This window comes from Cucurbita pepo, chromosome LG15, assembly GCF_002806865.2.
Source record: "Cucurbita pepo subsp. pepo cultivar mu-cu-16 chromosome LG15, ASM280686v2, whole genome shotgun sequence".
In the NCBI taxonomy this organism is placed as follows: Eukaryota; Viridiplantae; Streptophyta; class Magnoliopsida; order Cucurbitales; family Cucurbitaceae; genus Cucurbita; species Cucurbita pepo.
Window position 1 is genome coordinate 2,538,988 of NC_036652.1, and position 23,842 is coordinate 2,562,829.

At 32.5% G+C, this 23,842-nt stretch overlaps 2 protein-coding genes and 1 non-coding gene across 3 annotated transcripts; all 3 read right to left on the reverse strand.

Moving 5' to 3' along the window:
- Positions 1 to 1,243: 1,243 nt before the first annotated feature.
- Positions 1,244 to 2,753, reverse strand: LOC111776356 (dnaJ homolog subfamily B member 4-like). The gene is made up of 3 exons (XM_023655788.1): positions 2,447 to 2,753; positions 2,104 to 2,302; positions 1,244 to 1,688 (listed from the first exon to the last, which is right to left on the reverse strand). Exons 1-3 carry the CDS (start codon positions 2,751 to 2,753, stop codon positions 1,244 to 1,246), a joined length of 951 nt encoding a protein of 316 aa, XP_023511556.1.
- A 3,640-nt stretch (positions 2,754 to 6,393) lies between these two features.
- Positions 6,394 to 6,466, reverse strand: TRNAF-GAA. Its single transcript has one exon. It is a non-coding gene; the product is annotated as a tRNA-Phe (tRNA).
- Positions 6,467 to 19,220: 12,754 nt separating this feature from the next.
- On the reverse strand, positions 19,221 to 22,737 carry LOC111811206 (transcription factor bHLH160). The gene is made up of 3 exons (XM_023697960.1): positions 22,408 to 22,737; positions 21,237 to 21,596; positions 19,221 to 19,295 (listed from the first exon to the last, which is right to left on the reverse strand). Exons 1-3 carry the CDS (start codon positions 22,735 to 22,737, stop codon positions 19,221 to 19,223), a joined length of 765 nt encoding a protein of 254 aa, XP_023553728.1.
- Positions 22,738 to 23,842: the final 1,105 nt, after the last annotated feature.

Below are 23,842 nucleotides of genomic sequence, written 5' to 3' on the forward strand. Positions count from 1 at the left end.
GTGTATAGGAAAGTACTACACATTCAATTTAGTTCGGACTGGAGGCCACCCCTAGGATGTTTTAATGATAGGTTCCTAGAGCATTGTTGAATGTGTTTGCATTTTTCACGACCCCTATAGTGGGGTCACTTACTGAGTATTCTTCAAAATACTCAAGTCGTGTGCTGCATCATTTTTCAGGTAAAGACAATGCGTCCATGTACGGTTGACGGCGGCATCGCAAATCAGAGACCACGACAAGTGCATAGGCTATAAGCATATTTATTTCTTAGACTTAGGTTAGAATAGGTTTGTTTGCATTTCATGTTCTAAATTATTTCATTATCATTTGCAATTTCATTTCTAAATTATGTTTTGAACACGTAAGACCATAGTGGTGTTTTGAATGATGAAGTATGTTCATTCTGCAAATTATGATTTATATGATGATGTTTTAAGAGTTATAATTCCTAGCGACTTTAGGTAACTGAAATCTAGGGTCCTTACAAACTCAATCTAATTTTAGGGGGAATCCATGAACCAACCCAATCCCTATAATGTTCCAATTCAAATATGTTCATAACCCAACTCAAACCATATGAATTGAGTTGAATTGATCGAGTTTTTCATGTCATCATCGGATTTTTTGAGCACTTCTACCATACGAAATATGCGAAAAATACAGTCTAATTTGTAGGCATAGACGAATTATGATAACTTGTTCCAAGGATAATTTATACGAAGAAAAAGAACCCTAAAGGCCTAAGGCAATATATTCAAAAATAAAATTGACCCGAGATGGATATATTCATAGACATTTGACTTATATTTATGAAATGATAAAATATGAAAAACAATCGATTCCAAGAATCGGTTCACGTAGAAATGAACATATTAGCTCATAAACCCTAAATGTATACTTAGAATATAAAGAATGCCTTCTTGTTCAAGCATGTTTCAACAATGATATTATAGACGTATGATCGGGTAATTTCTTGGTCCTCCCCGAGTACTTGTCGATCAAGAGGCACAAGAAGCGACAACCATTGTAGTCCTCTTTGTAGGTATTAATATTGAAAACAAAGACACTCCTTTGCATCCATTCATTCAATGTAGTGATAATTGAAGTGCTATGTCCATTTCATGAAGGCTAACATGCTTGACTTCCATGGAAGCAATATCCTTCACAAAGCTTGGAAGTGCTGTTTTCATGGTGCCATTCTTGATCATAGGATGATCTAGACAAGAGCTGATTAGGGAAAGTTCAAGAACAGTCTTGCAAAATGGTAGCAGCTTCGGCCCTTTGTTCCTCGCTCAACTCGGACGGAAACTTGACGAGGAATTGGATGCGAAGGTCGCCTTTTCGAGACGGTTGGGTCGGGATCGGCATTCCTTGGCCCATAATAACCTTTTGAAAGCCAGGATATATGATGGTATCAAAGGAGAGACTCATTTTGTCACCTCCCAAAAGAGGAACTGGGATTGAACAGCCAGTTAGTGCATTCACCAAAGGGATCTCAACTCCTAATTCTAAGTCGTCCCCGTCTCGACTGAACAACGGGTGCCTTCTCTCGTCGATCGAAAAGGTTATGTCGGCCGGGAGGTAACCTGGTTTTTCATCTCCCTTTCCTTCGAATGTGATCTTTGTTCCTTTCTTCCATCCCGGTTTCACTTCTATTTTCAGCATCTCCTCTTCTTCTACAATTATCCTGTTCGTGAAAATTGTAAAAATATATTTTTAACTTAAAATTTAGTTCATCACATTGGTTCATCGCCGTATATTTTGAACTTTTTAGAAAAATTTAATGAAAATTTTGAAGTTTTTAAAAAAGTTATGAAAATTCAAATTGATTTTTGAAGCATGTTTTTAAAATTCATTTAAAAGTTTAAAAGTATTTTTGAAAAAAAAAAATAATATTGAGAGTATTAATAAAACTTTTTAAAAATATTTTAAAATTGATTGACAATTTTTTTAAACAGAAAACAAATTATTATAATATTTTTAATTTTATTTTAAATAGTTTTAAAACTATAATTTAGCTAGAAAAATTAAAGAAAATATTTGGTAATTTTTTTTTTTAAAAAAAAAGATCCAAAATTTTATAGTGAAGAATGGTAACTGACCCGTTAACTATGGCGTCTCTGGTGATCATAATCTTCTTCACGCATCCATCGCAGAGCTCTTCCAACGTACATTCCAGTTTCTTCTCGACCGGCGGCGGTTTCTTCAACGCCGTCGACTGTGAATATATGATCGGAGTACTTTTAGGACTCCTTCTACTCGTATTTCTCGAAAGCAATCGATCCGCTGTGGAGTTGAGCTCTGGAGAGATCGGTGTTTCATTCGACTCCGGTCCGTCAACTTTTCTACTAAAATTTCTCGATATCGATCCCCTTAAGAATTCGGAATCTGAATTACTTCGTCGGCTTTGATCTCTCGATAACAAAGTCGGCGTAGTGCTCCGACGACTCGAGTTCCTTGACAACGACCGCGGACTTGGCGACGGCGTCTTGCTTCTCCGGCTATTGGTTCTAGAAAAAGTCCTTGATATGTTAGCAAAGAAACTCTCGTCCAAGTTCGGGGTGGTTGGAGTGGTGACTATATAGGGCTCGTTTTCGCAATGGGACTTGTCACGTTCTTTGACGGGGGTCATGTTTCGAGGGCTCTTCATGGAAGGGTTCCATTTCATGAATCCCTTGCAGAGATCTTTGACAGGGACTCGAAGGATTCGGTATAAGTCGGCTGTCGTGTGTGAACGTGTATGATCAGCCATGCAAGAAAGATAAAAGAGAGAGAATTTGAAAATGAGGGAAAAGATTCAAAGGTTGGTGTTTCTTGTTCAATTTCAGTTTGTAGGTGTCTAAGTGCGATCGATCTTGCTTCTGTTTTCGTTACAACAATTGGGTATCAAAGTATTTTGATGATATCAGATCATTGAAGGTGGTAGCTTTATTGATACAACAAGCGGTACGATCTATCTTGCTTCTATTTTTGTTACAACAATTGGGTATCAAAGCATTTTGATTGTGGCATTCCCCTACGATAAGCGGTATCAAATCGTTGAAGGTGGTAGCTTTATTGATACAACAAGCGGTACAATCGATCTTGCTTCTGTTTTCGTTACAACAATTGGGTATCAAAGCATTTTGATTGTGGCAGTTCGCTACAACAAGCGATATCAGATCATTGAAGGTGGTAGCTTTATTGATACAACAAGCCGTATCAGAGTCTTGAAGGTGGTAGCTTTGATGATGTGAAAGAACAAACCAAGAGGACGCGTTTTGTTAAGGAGTTATAGAGGGAGGAGCCATAGAGGAAGCTGATTTTACTATAATTAGCTTGTGATTCTACACGAAAATATGCTCCCTAATTCTTGCCAAGCCAATGAATTTGTGTGCTAATCATACACCATTTCTAAATTATAAAAATATCCTTATTTTTTTTTTCGTAAATTAAACTTTTAAACAAATTAAAAAATTTATGTGATTTTGGATTGAATTATAATTGTATTTTTAAAGAAAACTGGATGATAAAACTATTTTTGAGATATCTATAAAAATCATAAGTAAAATTGAAACCGAACGAGAGTATTTTTGAGACAAAATCAAAGGTCAAATGTATTATGTATCGAACATATTGTATCTACAATTATCTATGTTCCCAATGTGCTTATGATGTAGCACGAGACGGATTAGCTAGTGTGTATCATCTTACGAGAATCAAGTATGATATAGATCAACCGAAAGAGATATGCATAAAAGTATTTTCCGCAAGGATAAACCCTAGAACTCCGTCTATTTTCTGGGTTTGGAAAAGTGCGGATTTTCCAAAAAGAGAATCTTATGATATGTTGGGAATCTCATATGATAATCATCCACGTCTAAAGTGTATCTTAATGCCTGAAAGTTGGGTTGGATGACCCTTATGTAAGGATTATATTGCTCCAAATTTTTATATGAAATACAAGATGCTCATTAAATAATACGAAACTAATCTTCACTTCGACAACTCAAGATATTCAAATACATTTGTACGTTCTCTTATAGATATAGCATAGTAATTGAAGTCTCATTCATCTTATTATTATTGATTCAAAATATAAAGAAAAAAAATACAATTAGAGATTTGGTGAGATTATCAAATTTTTAAGATACTTATTTTGGATGAGCCGAGCTAATAGGATGAACTAAATGAGTTCTACATTATGAACTATGTATCACGCNTCACGAACCTTTTAATAACGGAAAAATGTTAGATATTAAACTTGTTTCATGCATTTATAGATTCATGGATTCGTGGGATACATATACATGAGAGATATAGCCATATACAGTTTATAATTATAATAATCATAACTCTATGATCCCATCCGAGTTGCTATAAATACATAATCTATCGATTATCTACCTTTAGGAATCCAACAATGAAGTCCATCGACGTTGACTTTTATAATAGCTCAACTTCCAAAATACAATCAGACTAGAATAATTAACACATGCATGTTATGAAAGTTTTTAGAATCGTATTCAAGTACACTAAACCCAACGTGTGTATCATTTTATACACATGGTTTCATGTCACCAAACCGGTTTACAAAACATCTCTTTCATGCATTTTAAGTCTCACTCACTATGCATCACTTTCATGATTTTATGTACTTTACTTTCATACATGTAGAGCCTCATGGACGAGCATCACTTTCATGTAATCAACTTATATAGAAAAGAGGAAATGTGTTTAACATTTCATAACATTTATGAGCACATGCTTGAGGTCACACAATTGAAGTTACTCTAGAGCTTGCCAAAATTTGGAGAAGTCTAATGATTTATTTAGGAGAATTGTGAGTGGTTTTAACTTGAGAATACACTTCAGGAAATTTGTTAGTATTTTCAACCCTATAAATACTTGTAGTGATTAAGGTTGTTCTGTTCTAAGAAACTCTCTCTTCAAGTTGTTCTTTTTGTTTCATTTATCTGTTTCTGCATATTTGGATCATGGGGCCATATCCAACATTTGGTAGCAGAGCTAGGATATCGAAACAAATTTCGTCACCATACAAAGTCACTGAAGGAGATACGACGATGATAAAAAGAGGAAAGTAGGAGAATGTAACGCTCTAGTACTCGTTACTCACGAAGAATAACTCCGTAGCATAGTCGATAAAGATGCGTTTTAATTTACAGGCACAGGGCATATGTGACATTATCAAGCATGTTGATGAAGTTGAGGAGCATAAGGACATGATGGCTATTGTTGCCATCTACCAAGTAGTTCCGGAGGACGTCCTTCTCATGTTGGCAGGGAAGGACTCGCCAAAGGTAGTGTGGGAAACGTTGTAAACAATGCATGTGATGTGGAACGTGTTAAGGAAGTAAAGGTGCAGACCTTGAAAAGGGAGTTCAAGGCTATCCGAATGAAGGACAGTGAGTCAATAGATGAATTTGCTATGAAGTTGACGATGATCGTCAGAGTAAACTAAGAGAGAAGAATAGAAGCTTGATTTAGTAAAAGAAGTTACTATGGAGCAACTTTATAAAATATAAAGATATTTGTGAAATATATTTTGTGGCGTAATTGTAATTAGTTAGAGAATATATCTTATGTTGGGATTTATGCCCTAGAGTCTCGTAATTAATTATTTAGTTTTTAACAAATATTTTTTATTATTTTATTTGTAATTTATATGTTATTCATGGTATGANCATAACTCAAGATATTCAAATACATTTGTACGTTCTCTTATAGATATAGCATAGTAATTGAAGTCTCATTCATCTTATTATTATTGATTCAAAATATAAAGAAAAAAAATACAATTAGAGATTTGGTGAGATTATCAAATTTTTAAGATACTTATTTTGGATGAGCCGAGCTAATAGGATGAACTAAATGAGTTCTACATTATGAACTATGTATCACGCATATCACTTAGATGTGCTTTAGAAAGTCACGTAGGGGGAAATGAAGAAATCTAATATGAAAAGAGGAAAAATCAAAATACATGAAAAGAGAATCGGATTCTATTTGTACTGTATCGGAGATGAATCTTGGCCATTCCCGCCTTTCAACTCCCCTAGACTAGACTTTTGGGTCTTATAACGAACTAATTGAACCTTTCAAATATGTATAAAGTATTAATTGAACGTGAGGAGACAGAGTATGAACAAATAAAAAAGAAGAGGAAAGAAAATAAAATTCTTTTCTTTTCCATATCTATATCCATCCTTTACATATTTATATATGTATCCTCTTTATCTTTACTTGTGTATTTTACTCATCTATAAATAGAGTAAAAAATATATATAGTTTAGTTAAAGGGTATATTTCCAGACATCATGATGTATCGGTATTTTTCATAATCTATTTTATTAATGAATCTGTAGAATAGATACGCATACAAATTCATGATGTGCCAAGAACCAGATTTGAACTGGTGACACGAGGATTTTCAGTCCTCTGCTCTACCAACTGAGCTATCCCGGCCATTTCCGACACATTAGACTTATTTTCATACCAGATTTGAACCGGTAATACGAGGATTTTCAGTCCCCTGCTCTACTAACTGATAACTGAGCGATACCGGCCATTTCCTTTCCGACACATTAACCTTCTCATGTTGGCAGGGAAGGACTCGCCAAAGGTAGTGTGGGAAACGTTGTAAACAATGCATGTGATGTGGAACGTGTTAAGGAAGTAAAGGTGCAGACCTTGAAAAGGGAGTTCAAGGCTATCCGAATGAAGGACAGTGAGTCAATAGATGAATTTGCTATGAAGTTGACGATGATCGTCAGAGTAAACTAAGAGAGAAGAATAGAAGCTTGATTTAGTAAAAGAAGTTACTATGGAGCAACTTTATAAAATATAAAGATATTTGTGAAATATATTTTGTGGCGTAATTGTAATTAGTTAGAGAATATATCTTATGTTGGGATTTATGCCCTAGAGTCTCGTAATTAATTATTTAGTTTTTAACAAATATTTTTTATTATTTTATTTGTAATTTATATGTTATTCATGGTATGAAAATCCAAGGTTATTAATGTAATCTTGAACCATATGTGGTTGACATACAAGAGGATCGTGTTCAAGTAATAACCTAAAGGGTTGGATAAGGTTGGGTGCCTTATCCTGATAACACTATTGATACGTCCCACTTTGTAATCATTGCAAATGATTTGATCCAAATCGTTTATGTGGAGACATGTAAGTGGGGTATCCTATACAATGAGTTTGTATAAGATTGGACCAAGAAATATTTAATCTCTCTTTATAAATCCGTTAATTGAGAAGATTAATATTTCACATGATGATCATATGTGACTTGATCTTAATCCTGAGTGAGTTATGAACTCACTGCCGGTGAGGGTTTGTCGTTTAATTTACATGGGTAAGAATGACTCTGTTAGCTGATTCAATATGCCTACCATTTTGGGGACTTGACCAAATAGAGAGTTGGGAACCTAATATCATGGGATGGAATTCACTCCTTTCCATATCAGAAAAGCAGATGAGTTGCTCTATTAAGTACTGATTTTGGGACTTAAACAATGGGGCCCCACCCTCTCATTGGCCCGAGAGAGACTTGGTTTATGAATGGATCATAAACAAATTGTTCATTAGAGAATCGTACTTAAGGTGAAAAATGTAATTAGAGGGGTAAAACGGACTTTTGACCCAACTATAATTATGAACAACTCGTGAAGGATCGACTTGCTTGTAATGATTATATCAATGGACATAACTTGTCCTACAATGCATAAAAGTGCAACTCTAGGTTTATAATTGTAACGACCCTAAATTTCCACATACTCAGAGTCGCTACTAACGTCTCATGCTCATCTATAATGCGGAAATATAACTCTTACATGAACATAGTTGATAACGTAAACTTAAAAAAAATGTTTAAAACAACTTCTTCTCTGGAAAACACAGCCATGGTCTTACGTGTTTAAGTATGAAATACTGAAATTTAGAGAAAACAAAAACAAATACAAAATAATTTAAAACAATGAAATGCAAAACAACCTATTCTAACTTAAGACTAGAAATTTAAATATGAATCTACCCTATGCACGTGCCACAGTCTCTGCTCGCGATGCCGCCGTCCTCCGTACAAGTGCGCCTTGCCTTTACCTGAAAAATGATGTGGCACACGGCCTGAGTATTTCAAAGAATACTCAGTAAGTGGCCCCACTATAGGGGCCATGCAAATGCAAACACATGCAATCATGATTTAGGGACCTATCTCTAATCATCTTAGGGGTGGCCTCCAGTCTCGGACAAATTGGATGTGTAGTACTTCCCTACACACGACTCACACGTGCGAGTGTGAGTCCCCAGGGCGCTCGCACACCCCCTGGACCCTCTGGTCAAGCTAATCTGTAGCGACGTCCGGAGGTTAGCGGAACCCCATAGTGTCATGCACCTCATGAACACCCTCATCTGTGTGCTTTCGCACCTGTGCGCATTCGCGCTCATCATACGGTGCGCGTCCGCACTCATCATCTCTAGGGGAAGTAGCCCTATGCTTATGAACATACAATATGCATGAGGTCCCTCTAAATCCATCATAATGTCTCTTCTGACACAACCCTCTAGTCTCATCTCTTTGTTACTCTAGGTAACACATACTCGTGGATATTTATATTAATATCATTTTCACGCTCTTAGGGTTGTGTCCTATGTCGATCTAACGACATGATGCAATATGGCACTCATCATCATATAACATGCTCAATATGGAAAACATCATCATATTAAGGTAAACGTCACGCAATCATCATACTCATCATATTGCCACAAAGTGCATCAAACATATCAAGTACGACATTCATCAAAATATATATATATACTGAGTACATCATCAGGTATCATAACCCACACATCATCATAACTCATATACCGCATCGTACGACATAGTTCATCCAACATCGTAACTCATACAATTTTTAGCCTATCCTATAGTAAGGCCACTTACCTGATTAGCTTATACGGTTGTCACCAATTTATCTTTAATGAAAGTTTGATTTTTCCCTTTGTATCCAAGCCAACCTATAAGAATCCATGGCATCAATTTCATGTTAAATTCTCTAACTCTTACAATGGTTCATGTGCTAAACTTCATGCGAGCATTAAAGACTTTGCATAGATAAAGTCTTGGATGTGTTATAATATACCTCTAAATAGATATACACATTATATATATATATTCTATTTATATTAAGATTTCATTTTCTATTTTTTATTTCGATTGACTTCTCTCATGTCTTTTGATATTCTTTCTTTACTCTGCTTTTTCTCTCAATTTTTGTTCAAGACATATTCTTGACCAATTTTTGATCGGTTCTTACCTAATCATATTGTTGGTCATTTCGGATCCATTCTTACTCCCAACTCTTCCCTTTTATTTTTCTCTTCTGTATTTTTTTCTTTTGATTTTCTATTCTGGCCTCCTCTGTATTTTCTTCTCCCCTGCCTTTTCTATTTTATTTTTTTTACTCTATATGCGTATTTTTTTTTCTTTTACTTCTCTCTATTTTTTTTTGTCTGTATGCCTTCTCTGTATTTTCTCTTTTTACTTCTTTCCTGCTCTCTGTATTTTCTCTTTACTTCATGCTCTTTATTTATTTATTTTTTTTTCTTTTCCCTGCCTTTCTAGTTTTCTCTCGATTTTGTTTACGGTATTTGACCTTCTATCTATCTATCTATATATATATATATTTCTCTTTTCTTTTGATTTTGTTAACAGTACTTTGCCTCTCTACCGTCATCTCATATTTGTTTGTATTCTAATTAATTCTTGTTTCCAAATCTTTCCTTTATCTTATATGTATTGTATTTTTTTTCTTCCTTTAATTTTGTTAAAATCTAAAATTCACCGATAAATTTTCATTTCAAATCTTTCCTTTCTTCTTTCCTCTTTCCTTTCTTATTTACCTGTTAATTTTTTGTTCCGATTCTTCTCTTTTACTCTCTATTTTGTATTTATTTTTCTATCTGTTCGGTTGACAAATATTTATTTGCCTCATCTGTTCTAGTGATTTTCTATGACCTAACATCATAACCAAAAATCTAACTATCTGGGCAAGAGAACCAGGGATCTAATTCTGAATAATTAGACAAAGGAAAAGAAAATCTGTTCTAGTTATTTTTCTATGACCTAACATCATAACCAAAAATCTAAATAAACGGGCAGTGAACAAGAGATTTTATTCGGATTAATTAGATAAAGGAGAAGGAAATCTGATGATCGGGATAAATGAAAAAGAGATCTGAAATATGACTTACCGTAATAACAAAGCAAGATCTCTCTCCAATAATTAAATCTCCAGCTCCTTGCAATCCGTATTTTTTTTTCATTGTAGGAACCTCCGATGCATCCAGTATTCTGATTTGGTTTTTTTTTTACGGATGAATTGGTTGAGGAGAGATAGTTGGGAGAGGGAGGGGATAGTGGGGAGTAGTTTAGGGAAAATTATTATTTTAATTATTTAATTATTTAATTATTTTTTTTGGGTCGTTACAAGGAGTGACCTATAGTTAATGAACAAAAATTGATTAATTAAAGAATTTAATTAATTAATTTTATATTATTGGAGCTTATAATCGGTAGGTTCATAAGGTCTACTAATAGCAACTAAAAGGTTTAATTTATTTGAAAGAAAATTTGAAGGGTACTAATGGATATTTAATATATTATATATATATTAAATGAATAGAAAAAATATATTTAATTTGAAGGGTTGAAATTAATATTTAATATATTAGATATGTTAAATATAAATGGAGAAAAATATATTAATTTGAAATGTTTAAATTAATATTTAATATATTATATATATTAAAAAGGAAAAAAAATATTTATTGTATTTGATACAATTAAATATTAAATCAATTAATGTATTTGAATGAGATTCAAATTAATTAAATATATATTACAATATCTTATAATATCTAAATATGATTTATATAAGGTATTATATCCTAATATATTAAATATGCAAATATATTATTTGGCAAAGATTCTTCCAGAGTCCCTATAAATAAGACCATCGGGTTGAGCCAAAGACACATCAATCTCTCCCACTTTTTCTCGAGAATGAAAATTACATATCTAGAGAATTCTCAAAACTCTTTCTCCAATCCCAGAGGCTCCCACAAGCCTTGACCTTGTGTATGAGTCATAGTAAGGAAGATCTTGTGGGATGTTGAATAACTTCTACATGGAATACTCCGATGAGTCTTGCAAGCGAGGGAGCTAAGGTTTCTATAAAGGTAGAGTTCTTACTCTTCTGTTTATTGTTTTTCTTTTAATTCATAATAAAATCAAAACTGTTCCAACGCTTACATTAATGGATAGAGTTGATTCCCTCCATCTTAGATATCCACAATCCTAATATTTTTTACCCTTGTTTTTAGTATATTTGGTATATTTTATATTATTTTCAGAATAATTTTTACCCTTGTTTGTAGGAGTTCGTTAATTTTATATATAATTTTCAAGATTTGATAAATTTTATATATAATTCTCAGGATTTGATTAGTAGTATATTTTGTATATTTTATATTATTTTCAGAATTTGGTTAGTAGTATATTATCTTTTATTTATAGGAATTAATTGGTAGATGGTATCCTATTTAAACATCGTGAACATCAGTGAATATCACACTTTTAATCCCACTTATGTTTTTAATTCTTAACATGGTATCAGAGCACCGATCTTGGTGTTCTTAAATATCAAAATTTCCTTTAGGGTGGAATAAGCCAAATCTAGCTTCAAAACTTCGAATGTTGATTTAACACATCCTTATTACATCACTCTGATAAGCCAGGATATTCACGTGTTCCAATCAAATTAAATGGGACAAATTATCAATCCGGGAGTAAATCAGTTATGCATGCTCCTATTGCCAAAAACAAGATGGGTTGATTGATGACAGTACTGAAGAACAGTCTTAAGATGCAAATTCAACCGAATTTGAACTCCTGATTCAATGTACCAGTATAATATTATCTTGGTTAACTCATTCTGTTGAAGTAGATATCATTGAAGGTATTATTCACTCTAAGACAGCTCATCAAGTGTGGGTTGATCTTCACGATCAATTCCCACAAAAGAATGCTCAAGCAATTTTTTAGATACAAAAGTCAATAACATTAATGTCATAGGGAACCGTGACACTGTCAGTATATTTCACCAAGCTCAAAACACTTTAGGATGAATTGGAAGCACACCGCACACCATTTACCTGTAATCAACGCCAAATACATGTTGATCAACGTGAAGAAGATAAGTTGATGCAACTACTCATGGGGCTCAATGAGTCTTATAAGACGGTGAGATCTAACATAGTGATGATGACTCCATTACCTAATGTGAGGCAAGCCTATTCGTTACTTGTATAAGAAGAGATGCAGTGTCAAGCAACTTTTGAACCTACGAGAATTTCTCAATTGCAGTAGTAGTGCAGAAGAGAAAACATATTCAAAATTCACCAAGGACAAATCATGTGAGCACTGCAAAAGAAGTGGTCATACAATTGATGAGTGTCGAATCCTTAAGTTTTACTGTAAAATTTGTGATAAAATGGGACATACAGAAGATCGATGTCGACAGTAAAATAATTTTGGAAAGGTAGTACAAGTCAATCAACGCAGAAATCGTGGATATCGATCATATGCAAATATGACCGATGTTTCTCAGTTGAATACCGAAGAACAATCACCTAATTCCATTCCAAAATTTTATTTCGAGCAATGACAACAGACAGCACAAGCCTTATCTGCACTCAATTATCGTCCTTCTGGTAATTCTGACAGTTACATCAATATGGCAGGTTTGTTTCCAGTATCTGCATTATCTATTAAACTCTGCTAGTTTTAATTCATGGATTCTCGATAATAGAGCTACGAATCATATAGTATCCAAAGCTTCTGTTATGATTGAACCAAAGGCTGCAATCATTTCTACAATAAATTTGCATCTTCCACGTAGCCAAGTCTTGCATAACACAAGAATCAAGATAGAAAGTGACATAACATTTCAAGTCATTAGTAAGTTTGCTAATGGACATTAGATTTAAATGGAATGGAGGTACACATAAAACATTGTTTAATTTAAGGTTATGATTAAAGGGAACATTGCTAGTATGTGACACGTGTTGTCCCTCAATTAGGTAAATTTATTGTAGATATGATTGTAGCCTTTGGTTCAATTATAATAGAAACATTGGATACTATATGATCCGTAGCTCCACTATCGAGAATCCATGAATTAGAACTAGTAGAGTTAATAGATAATGCAGATACTGGAAACAAACCTGCTGCATTGATCTAATTGTCAGAATTACCAGAAGAACGATGATTGAGTGTAGATAAGACTGTTCTTCTGTATTCAACTAAGACATATCGACCATATTTGTAGATGATCGATATCTACAATTGGTGCATTGATTGACTTGTACTGCCCTTCCAGAATTATTTTTCTACGACATCGATCTTCTATATGTCTCCTTTTATCACAAAATTTACAGTGAAACTTAAGGATTTGACACTCATCAATTGTATGACCACTTCTTTTGCATTATTCACATGATTTGTCCTTAGTGAATTTTGAATATGTTGTTTTCTTCTGCACTGCTGCAATTGAGAAATTCTTAGTAGGTTCAGAAGTTACTTGACGCTGCATCGAGTAATGAATAGGTTTGCCTCGCATTAGGTAATGGAATCATAACCAATATGTTAAATCTCACCGGTTTATAAGACTCATTGAGCCCCATGAGTTCATGCATCAACTTGTCTTCTTCGCGTTGATCAACATGTATTTGGTGTTGATTATAGGTAAATGGTGTGTGGTGCGCTTCCAATTCATTCCAAAGTGTTTTGAGCTTGGTGAAATATGCTGACAATGCCATGGTTCCCTGTGACATCATTGTTATCGACTTTTGTATTTGAAAAATTGCTAGAGCATTCTTTTATGAGAATTGATCGTGAACATCAACCCACACTTGATGAGCTGTCTTGGCGTGAATAATACCTTCAGCAATATTTACTTCAACTGAATGAGTTAACCATGATATTATCATACTGTTGCACTGATTCCAGAGTTCAAATTTGGTTGAATTTGCATCTTGAGATGATTCTTCAATTGTGCCATCAATAAATCCAATTTTCTTTTTTACACTAAAAGCATGCCTAACTGATTTACTCTCAAATTGTAATTTGTTCTATTTAATTTGACTGGAACAAGTGAGAATATCTTCACTAGACCAATTAAGGCTTTGCACAACCTTAATCTTCAAAATCAACACATTTTGTCAACATGTTTGTTGAATTATTTGTACCCTCTATCTTCTCCAAACACATATCACCTTCTTCCACTAACTCGCGAGTGAAATAATATCGCTTCCACTAACCTGCGAGTGAAATAATATCGTCTTCTGATACATTTTATCTTTGAACAATAAACCAGGTTCTTCACCAACTTTTGACACTCTAACTATTCGTATAAAGAATTTTCTCGTGCTGCTTCTTGCCTCATTCTTCTAGATAATCAGTCATCCATATTATCTTCTTTCCCGCTTCAACTATTATCATGTACTCAACCCAAGTAGATGAAAAAGCAACATAATTTTGAAGCCTAGATATCCAACTCATCCCATCATCCATGATTTGCTCCCACATGGTTGTATCCTCCAATTATTGGGCCTCATCAAAGAACTCTAGTTTCCCTTTATCAGTCAACAACAGATAGTGTAAGGAAGGTGAATACTTATTTGGTAATCTGATAGTACTGGATGATCTTCTCAATACCTACCGAGGTGTAGGGATGTACATCTAACCTGACAACCCGACAACCCGACAACCTGAACCAACCCAATCCGAATTATAGGGGTTAGGTTGGATTGTTTTTCTGAACCCGAAGTGACTCGGTTCGGTTTCTGGTTCATAGGATAAGAACCTGGGGTTGACCCAAAATCAAATAAAACTTATGAATAACATTGAGAACTTTGTTGTATATAAAGGTTTGTCAGAGTGACAATTCAGGTTTATTAGAATACTCCATGCTTGGGTTTGACTTAAGCCGAATGCATCCTTTTTAATTTCATTTATATTTATATTATTTTATTTAGTTTATTTTATATATTATAAAATTTTATTCTAAATATAAAAAATTACTTCAATATTTCATATTATTTTTAAACACATTATTTGCAACGTAAATAGATTAATAAAAATTTACCTCAATATTTTATATTATTTTTAAATATATTGTTTGGAAGGTAATAAATTATTTAGTTTATTTTATATATTATAAAATTCTATTCTAAATATAAAAAATTACTTCAATATTTCATATTATTTTTAAACACATTATTTGCAACGTAAATAGATTAATAAAAATTTACCTCAATATTTTATATTATTTTTAAATATATTGTTTGGAAGGTAATAAATTATTTAGTTTATTTTATATATTATAAAATTCTATTCTAAATATAAAAAATTACTTCAATATTTCATATTATTTTTAAACACCTTTCATTGTACTGTAAATAGATTAATAAAAATTTACCTCAATATTTTATATTATTTTTAAATATATTATTTAGAAGGTAATAAATTAACAAATATCTATTAATTCATTTTATAGTATTTTTAGATAATAATAGGAATAAACTAACCGATCACACCTTATAATTTTATTTTAATTTAAAAATATTATTTATGATAGGTTATTTAATATGATTTTGAAGTTATTTTTTATTTTTTTTATATAGTTTGTTTAAACTAATCATTTATACGGTTTTAATTTTATAATCTATCCTTACATTTTCTATAAAAAAAAATTACACCCTTTTTTATTTTTTTTTGTGATGTATAGTTTATATTTCTATTATTTTTTAATTTCATATTCTATTCTTTTATTTTCTTATTGTATGACTAACCAATTTTTGTTAAATAATGTTGAGATGTTACCATTTTTTTTTATTGTTGTCGATGAATTTATTTTTTAAAAAAAATAATTATAAATGGTTTGTGTTTGTTTTTTAATATTTTTTATCTAAGATTATATTAAATAATTATGAATTGTGAATAAATAATTTTTTTTTAAAAAACTTAAAAAAGAAGTTAACAACGAAAGAACTCAACCCGAACCCAACCCAAAAATAGCGGGTTGGGTTCGGTTGGATTGTGAAAAATTTTGGGTTGGATTGGGTTATCAATCCAACCAACCCAAATTTTTGGGTTGGGTAAAAAAAATCTCTCAACCCAACCCAACTCGGACCATGTACATCCCTACAGAGGTGTCACTTGTTCCACCTCTAGTTCCTCAGCAAGAGACTCAGAAGTTTCTTGATTATCTACTACAACATCACTTGGTGAATTTTCCACAACTTACGTCAACTCCCACTTGCTTTATTGTCACATAACCTTTATTCTTTTTCTCCTTGTACATGATATTTTCATAAAATGTCACGTCACAATGTCTGGGGACTTTTCTGTTCTTATCATCCCAAAACTACACCTCAACATGTCAGAAACATAGCCTATGAAGTAGCACTTCACAACCTCATCGTCAAACTTGTCTCTCTTCTCTAGATCAACATGAACATACGCAGTGCATCTCAAAGTTCTCAAGTAAGAGTACTTGGTTCTTTTCCTGTGCATACCTTTTTTGACAATTTGAACTCTAAGGGTATTGACGACCCTTTATTGATCCAGTAGACTATTGTATTTACAACATCAACCTAGAATATCTTAGGCAATCAAGAATGAATCCTCATATTCTTTGCTCGTACACTCAATGTTCTGTTCATCCTTTTAACAACATTATTTTTCCTTGCCTTACCAAGAACTGTCCTCATTAATCTAATTCCCTCAGCTGCATACAATGCTTTGCATTCTGATTTGTCGTACTCTCCTTCATCGTCAGACCTTAGACATTTGATCTTCAACTCGGTTTGATTTCAACTTCAGCCTTCTACTTCTTGAAGGTGACAAACACATCTGGCTTATGTTTCAGCAAATAAATCCACACATTCCTGCTGAAACCATCGATAAAGGTAGCGTAGAACTTTGATCCACCAAGTGATGAAATTGAAGATGGTCCTCAAATGTCAATATGGACGATTTTCAACTGCACTTTATTCAGTTCTAGCCTTTGTGAAGCTAACTCGTTTCTATTTGCTTACAATGTAGCTCTCACAAGAGCTGATATCAACAAATTTTAGGCCTTCTAAAATTTCTTTTTGCAGCCAACATATTCATTCCCTCGACGCTCATATGTTCAAGTCTATTATGCCATAGATTTGAATTTGAAACACTCTCAGCAACAACAACCATGTTCATACACCCTGTAGTGGTGTATAAAGTTCAAGATTTTGTACCACGTGCTACCATCATAGCACCCTTCACAATCTTCCACGAACTCTTTCCAAACTTTGTTGCATAACTTATGCTATCCAACTGACCAATAAAGATCAGGTTGTTATTGAGACTAGGAATATATCTGATATCCTTTAATGTCCACTAATTTCTCTGGAGTTTTTATACAGATGTCCCCATTTCATTCAATCTCCAAGGCTTTGTTGCTGGTAAGATATGCCTTCTCGAAATTTCATGATTTGAAATTCCGAAATAGTTCCTTATTGGAGACGAGTGAAAATGTGAACCTCAATTCAAAATCTAGAATTCAATCAGATTGTCCAAGTTGAGGATTAAAACATCCCCAGTGGCTAAATTTATAGAATCATTACATCTTCTGATTCGTGATTCTACGTACTCTTTGTTCTTGTACAATCTATCAGAAAATGACTTTTTTCTCCACAATTCCAAAACATTTTGTTTGGTCTGTTTGGACGATTTTTACAGTTATTTGATTTTGATCAGTCTTTGTTTAGACCCTTCGATTTACTTCTTCTCATTTGGTTAACACTGAGAGCACTACCAGATACCAGTTGTTAAAATCATACAACACAACTCAATCTAAATGAACATAGAGAACAGAGAGAGAAAGAAAATGAAATGAGAAATATTGGCTAGAGATTTATATTGATGACTACAGGTATTTACAATAAAAGAGAATATAAATAAAGCAAAAAGTACATTTTCAAACCATTGACAAAGGGTATATATATGGTTCAGTTTACTATATATAACTTCCATTGACTATAGGGTATATATAACTTTAGCACGTATAATTATCTAATAGCTCTACTAGATATATCCTTTTTCTATACATTGTTTACTATATCTGACTATTTACTTTACCATATATAACTATACTATGTATAACTATTGAACAAGTCATAAATAAGTAGCAGACTCTATGACCTAACAAACTTAGGTATTAATGTTGCTTGAATAATTATCTAGTTTCTTGAAAGTAGTAAGTCATAGATATTTAGTGATAGAAATAAATGTAGGAAGATAATGTATCTTATGCGGATATTGTTATGCATGAACAAATTTGTGTGTTGCATAATGTGAATGAAGCGACATTTTCTTGTACGTAGGACCTCATGCATATGTGGACTCCTTAAAGTCATGAAATTTTGAACGTATTCCTTCTTTTCTATATAAGTTTATTGAATGGAACTGATGCATGCCCAAGAGACTTGTGTATCATAGTGATGCAAATCTATGCATGCAAGTGATATATACCAAGTGAAGCTTATGTTGTATGAAAGTGATGTTCACCTAGTGGGTTTGTTATAAATGAAAGTGACGCACATCTCGAAGAAAAGAGAAGAATTGAAAACTCAAGGCTAAGTTTTTTGTTTCATCAAAGTCATATTAGTCCAACTCATGAATGCATGTGTTTGCATTTCCTGGAGTCACATGCGGGATATTTTTAATACTCAACATTTTCAATTTTTTCGAGTACAGTCAAGATCATCCTAGATGACTGATGGAGTTTGGTACGAAGTTTGGTTTTCAATTTCTTAGGTTAACTATTTATGCAAGTTTGTTGTCCACAAAATTACAATTAGATTAATCTAAAAATCAGCTACTAAACATGTAATTGGACCAATACTTTATTTTTTACTCTACAAATTTCATTAGAACGCACAATATGAATAAATCCATAAATTTTAGATAATATGAACATAGTTCAATAATTAAGACATTTATTTTCTTAACGTTTGATCAGCATTTTATTAACCATGTTAATAACACCACGAATAAGTATAAAAGGTATAAAGATGATGATGGTATGGATGTATAAATGAATCAACATAACCAAGAGATTACCCTTTTTCTTAATATTGATTTATAATCATCACCTTCTTCCACACTTCTATCCATCTGCACAAATCACACGTATAATAAAATTCGTTAAATGTTATATATACAACTATTCGAATATTTTAAGTTTTCTTTCAAAATTTATTGAGTTATATTCAAGTTGATAAATAAAATATTATATTTTCTGAGAGAATTTTGTAATGGTTAATATTTAAATAAATTTATCTATGTTAAATAAATAAATTTATAAAATATTTCATCTTTAACTTTATATTTCAATGATTTTTTTAAAAAAGATTTTAGTTGTGTGTTATGCAAGATAAAAATATTGTTCAAATTACCACGTTGAACAACTATCAAGATTCATTTATGAGTAACGGATTCCAATTATTTAAGTGAAGCTTTATTTATCTTTTAATGATTTAATGATTGAAATTTAGATTTATAATATTTTATTTTTATATCCTATCATAAAACGATTATAAAATATGAATGTTACCGAAGTTTTTTTTTTTTTGTTCGGTATAGTTTAAGTTGAATGTTTATATCAATGAAGCTTGACATGATCAATCTTGTTTGTGAATGATTTAAAGAGCTTACTTTTCTGGAATTATGGATACTTAGATATAAATATCTACGCCGTGTTCTTCAACAACTTGTTAAATTAAATTTCCTAACATAGTTATCTTTTAGGGCGGATTATTTTTCTCTCTTATCCAATAATTTATTTGAGAAATAGAAAAAGTAAATTAGAACAAGAAATATGTTTGATTTTTTTGTTCAAAAATCATTATCAAATTGGTATATTTTTTGTGTTCTACAAAATAGAAACACAAACAATTTAGATCAATGAAATGCAGTCTAAATAGCTAAATTAACCCCAATATAAACTCATATTATCGTAAAAAATATATAATAAAAATGAAGAAAAAAAATTATTTCCTTTGATCATATTAATTAAAATTCTAAATTGATAATTATATCACTTTAAACCCTAAATTTTCATAAGTACTTGACTTATTGAAATACAAGAATTATAATAATAATTATTTTTTTTTAGCTATCTTTGTTGGATTTTTGAAGAAAAATAATTTTATTCAGTTAATTTGAGATAATTTTAAGGGTGTTCATATGAACTGATAATAGAGACTACCAAACTCTAAACATAAAAATTCTGTTAGTTTTTTTTTTTTCATGTTTGGGATGGATTGAATTTTAAAAACATCCAAAATTCAGTTCAGATTGGAGGTTGACATTTTCTTTATCTAGTCAACCCGATCAACCAAAAACAAGGCTACAACTTAACTCTACTTTTAAAAAAATTAGAATATTTAACGCTTGTAACAAATGTTGGTGACACAGTATGACTCGTAAATGTTTAATATTTAAATTTGATGAGATTTTAGTTATTAATGTAATAAGTACGGCGGATAACTAGAATTTTTTTTTAAAATAATTAAAAAAATAAACAACTCGACCACTGAACCCAACCCAAACCTAGTTTGGGTTGGATGGCCGTGTTGTTTTTTTTAAAATTATTTTTAAGAATCATAATTATCCACCATACATATTACATTAATAATTAAAATCTCATAAAATTCAAACATCAAACATTTACAAGTCACAATTCATCGATAACATTAGTTACAAACGTTAAATCTTCATAATTTTGGGTTCTGAAATCTACTTGGGTGACTCGAGTCACCAACCTAACAAATTTGAAATTTCGAGTTTATTCAAAAGATTTTTCAACTCAACTCAATCCAACTCAACCCATGTACGCCCCTAGTTGATTTTAAATACAATCAAATAAAAACAGGTACAAATCACGATCAAAGACTCTAATTACTTCACTTACACAAGTTTAAGGTTTAAATCGATACTAGTTTTAATTTATATGCCATAAATTGATATTTTCTCTAAGAAAAAAAAAATTAAAATGTTCATAGATCAACAACAAATCATGAAAGAGATAAAAATTAAAGTAATTGAGAGAAATACCTGAAAATGCAAATGGGAGGTGAGGGTTGGATGATGAGGAGAAACACAAACTGTGGAAGCCCCAATGATCCGAAGGCCTTCTTCTTCAGCCTTTTGAATCAAATTTGAGAACTTAATCATATTGTTTCTTTGGTTTATGCATATTTGGATGATCACTTCTCCTTTGCAAACTTGATGCACCAAAACACTTAGATTATCATTTTCTAACCCTTCCTTTTCATCCACTAATACTCTTTCATTACTCTTTCCTTTCTCTTTTATCATTTTTTGCTTCTTTTCCTTCATATTTTCAATCTCCTTTTGTAGTGTGGGAATGTAATCTACAACTTTGTCGATTATGGTCGTCGAGCTCCACCTCTTCTGCAATAACCCTCAAATATTAGGGTTTCTATCTTCTTTATCGTTCATATCTCTCTCTAACCTTTAAAAATGTCTATAGATTCCTAAACTTTGATGATTTTGTTGAATAGGACTTTAACCACACTTATGACACACTCTTTTAAGGTTAGACCTTTGCCATGGAGAAGAAAGAAAGATTTTTGGCTTCGAGGGGAAAAACATTAGCTTTCTATCCATCTGTATTGGTCTTTTCACTCATTTGTGGATTTCTTATTGCATAACAGAGTTAGTCGAGACTCATAGAACCAAAAGAGTAGAAGCATTTAGAAACATCACAAGCCGATCCTATTGCATGGTTTCAACATGAAATGTTGTAATGACCCATCTCCAAGATTTGCAATAGGATTTGGAATCTAGATTCTCGACACCTCGTATCCTCAATATTTGCCCACGACATGGCAAGTTACTTACTCTTCGCTTCTAGAAGTAAAGATTATCCTCTTAGACCAGCACAGATCATTTCAGCATCTTTTGTTCTCACACGCTAACTAGAAAAATTTTTAGGAGGTCACAAGAAATAGAATTGTTCCAAACAAATGTCACTTAACTTTGGAGTTCTTACAATTGAGTTACCGAAAAGGAAGGTACACTTTATTAGTATAGATAATAACTTTCAATTCAAACTTTTCTTAGTATCTCTCATTCGAATGGGACTTTGATTCATTCATGTACCTCTCTCCTTTACTCGAATATCACAAATATCCGCAAACTTAAAAAGGGTTTGGATGAAACGTGTAATTTAACCTAAAAAACGAGAAGAATACATACGAACCTTGGATCGTCGAGCATTAGGAAGCAAGGATCGAAGGGAAAAGTACAATTGAGAAAGCTCCATCCTCCTTTGTCTTTCTCTAGCATTATGTTCTTCTTTCTTAGCATTAGAGGGTTCAATATTGGCATTCATGGCTGGTGGAAATGCTGCATTTTCTCTCCCTAAACCTCCATAAATGTCTTCCTCCAAACCCAATAATGCTGCAACTTCCCCCATAGACCCACCAATCTCACCACACAATGCTTCGCCACCTTTTGGCAATAGGGTTTGTTCTTCCCCATTGTTTTCATCGGTCAATGTATAATAACTCTCCCATGGTGTCACAGCCATACTTTAAGAACAAAAACTCCCTCTTTATCTTTGTTTCCTGCAAATCCATTCGAAACCACATTGAATTAGCCCATATCTTATGAAATTATCCTAATTTTAACTATAATCGGCTTATCCATGAACTCCAAAGTGTTTGACCTTTTTCCATAAAAGAAAACAACAACAACATGTTCTAAACAAAAAAGGGATAGAAACAAAGCAAAAGGAAAAGAAATTTAATTGGTTTAATGATTTGAGGGTACCTTTGATTCTCTTATCTGAGTTGGCTGCGAAGGAGGAAGGAGATAAACAAACTGGAAATCTGATTCGTTTTCATGGAGAAAACAAAGAGATGGTAATTAGGTCATTCTCTCTTCTTATACATCCCAACACTAAACCCCACCAATATATATATATATATATATATATATATATATATATATAAAAAGTCAATTCTCAACTCAAAAATGTTTTTGTTTTTTGAAGATAAACTCAAAAGATTGATTTCTACAAATTTTAAGGACCCACTCGATAAATAAAATAATATGTCAGATGGGATTTATTTATTTATTATTATATTTTTCTGTTGTTTTAATTTTAATATTTTTTATCTTGTAATTCATGTGACAAATAGATTAGGTATGATGTTACTTAGTTTCAATTTTTCATGGATACTCGAGTAAAGAAGGAGTATATGAATGAATTGAGACCATATTCGGATGAGAGCAATCTGACAAATGTTGTTATTGTTATGCGACCACCGTACTGTGAAGCTTTCCCAAACGATGTTTCCTATTTACATTCTCGTCTCTTAGAAAGAGTTAAACGATCGGACCAGACAGGTGCAGGTAGCTTGACTGCCTTACCCGTCATTCAAACACAAGCTGGAGACATAGCGGTTTATATTCCTGCTAATGTGATCCAATGGACAAATTTATTTAGAAACATAGCTCTTTTATCGTAGAACTAGACTCGCTATTAATGTTGGCTTATCTATCAGTTGCGTTTGGTTTTCCACTCAGTTGAAAACTATGAAACAAGTTTACGGTAGTTCAAAATTGGAATTGGCACAATATCTTAAGGATATGATGATTAAGAAAAAATCAAAATTACTACATATACAAAT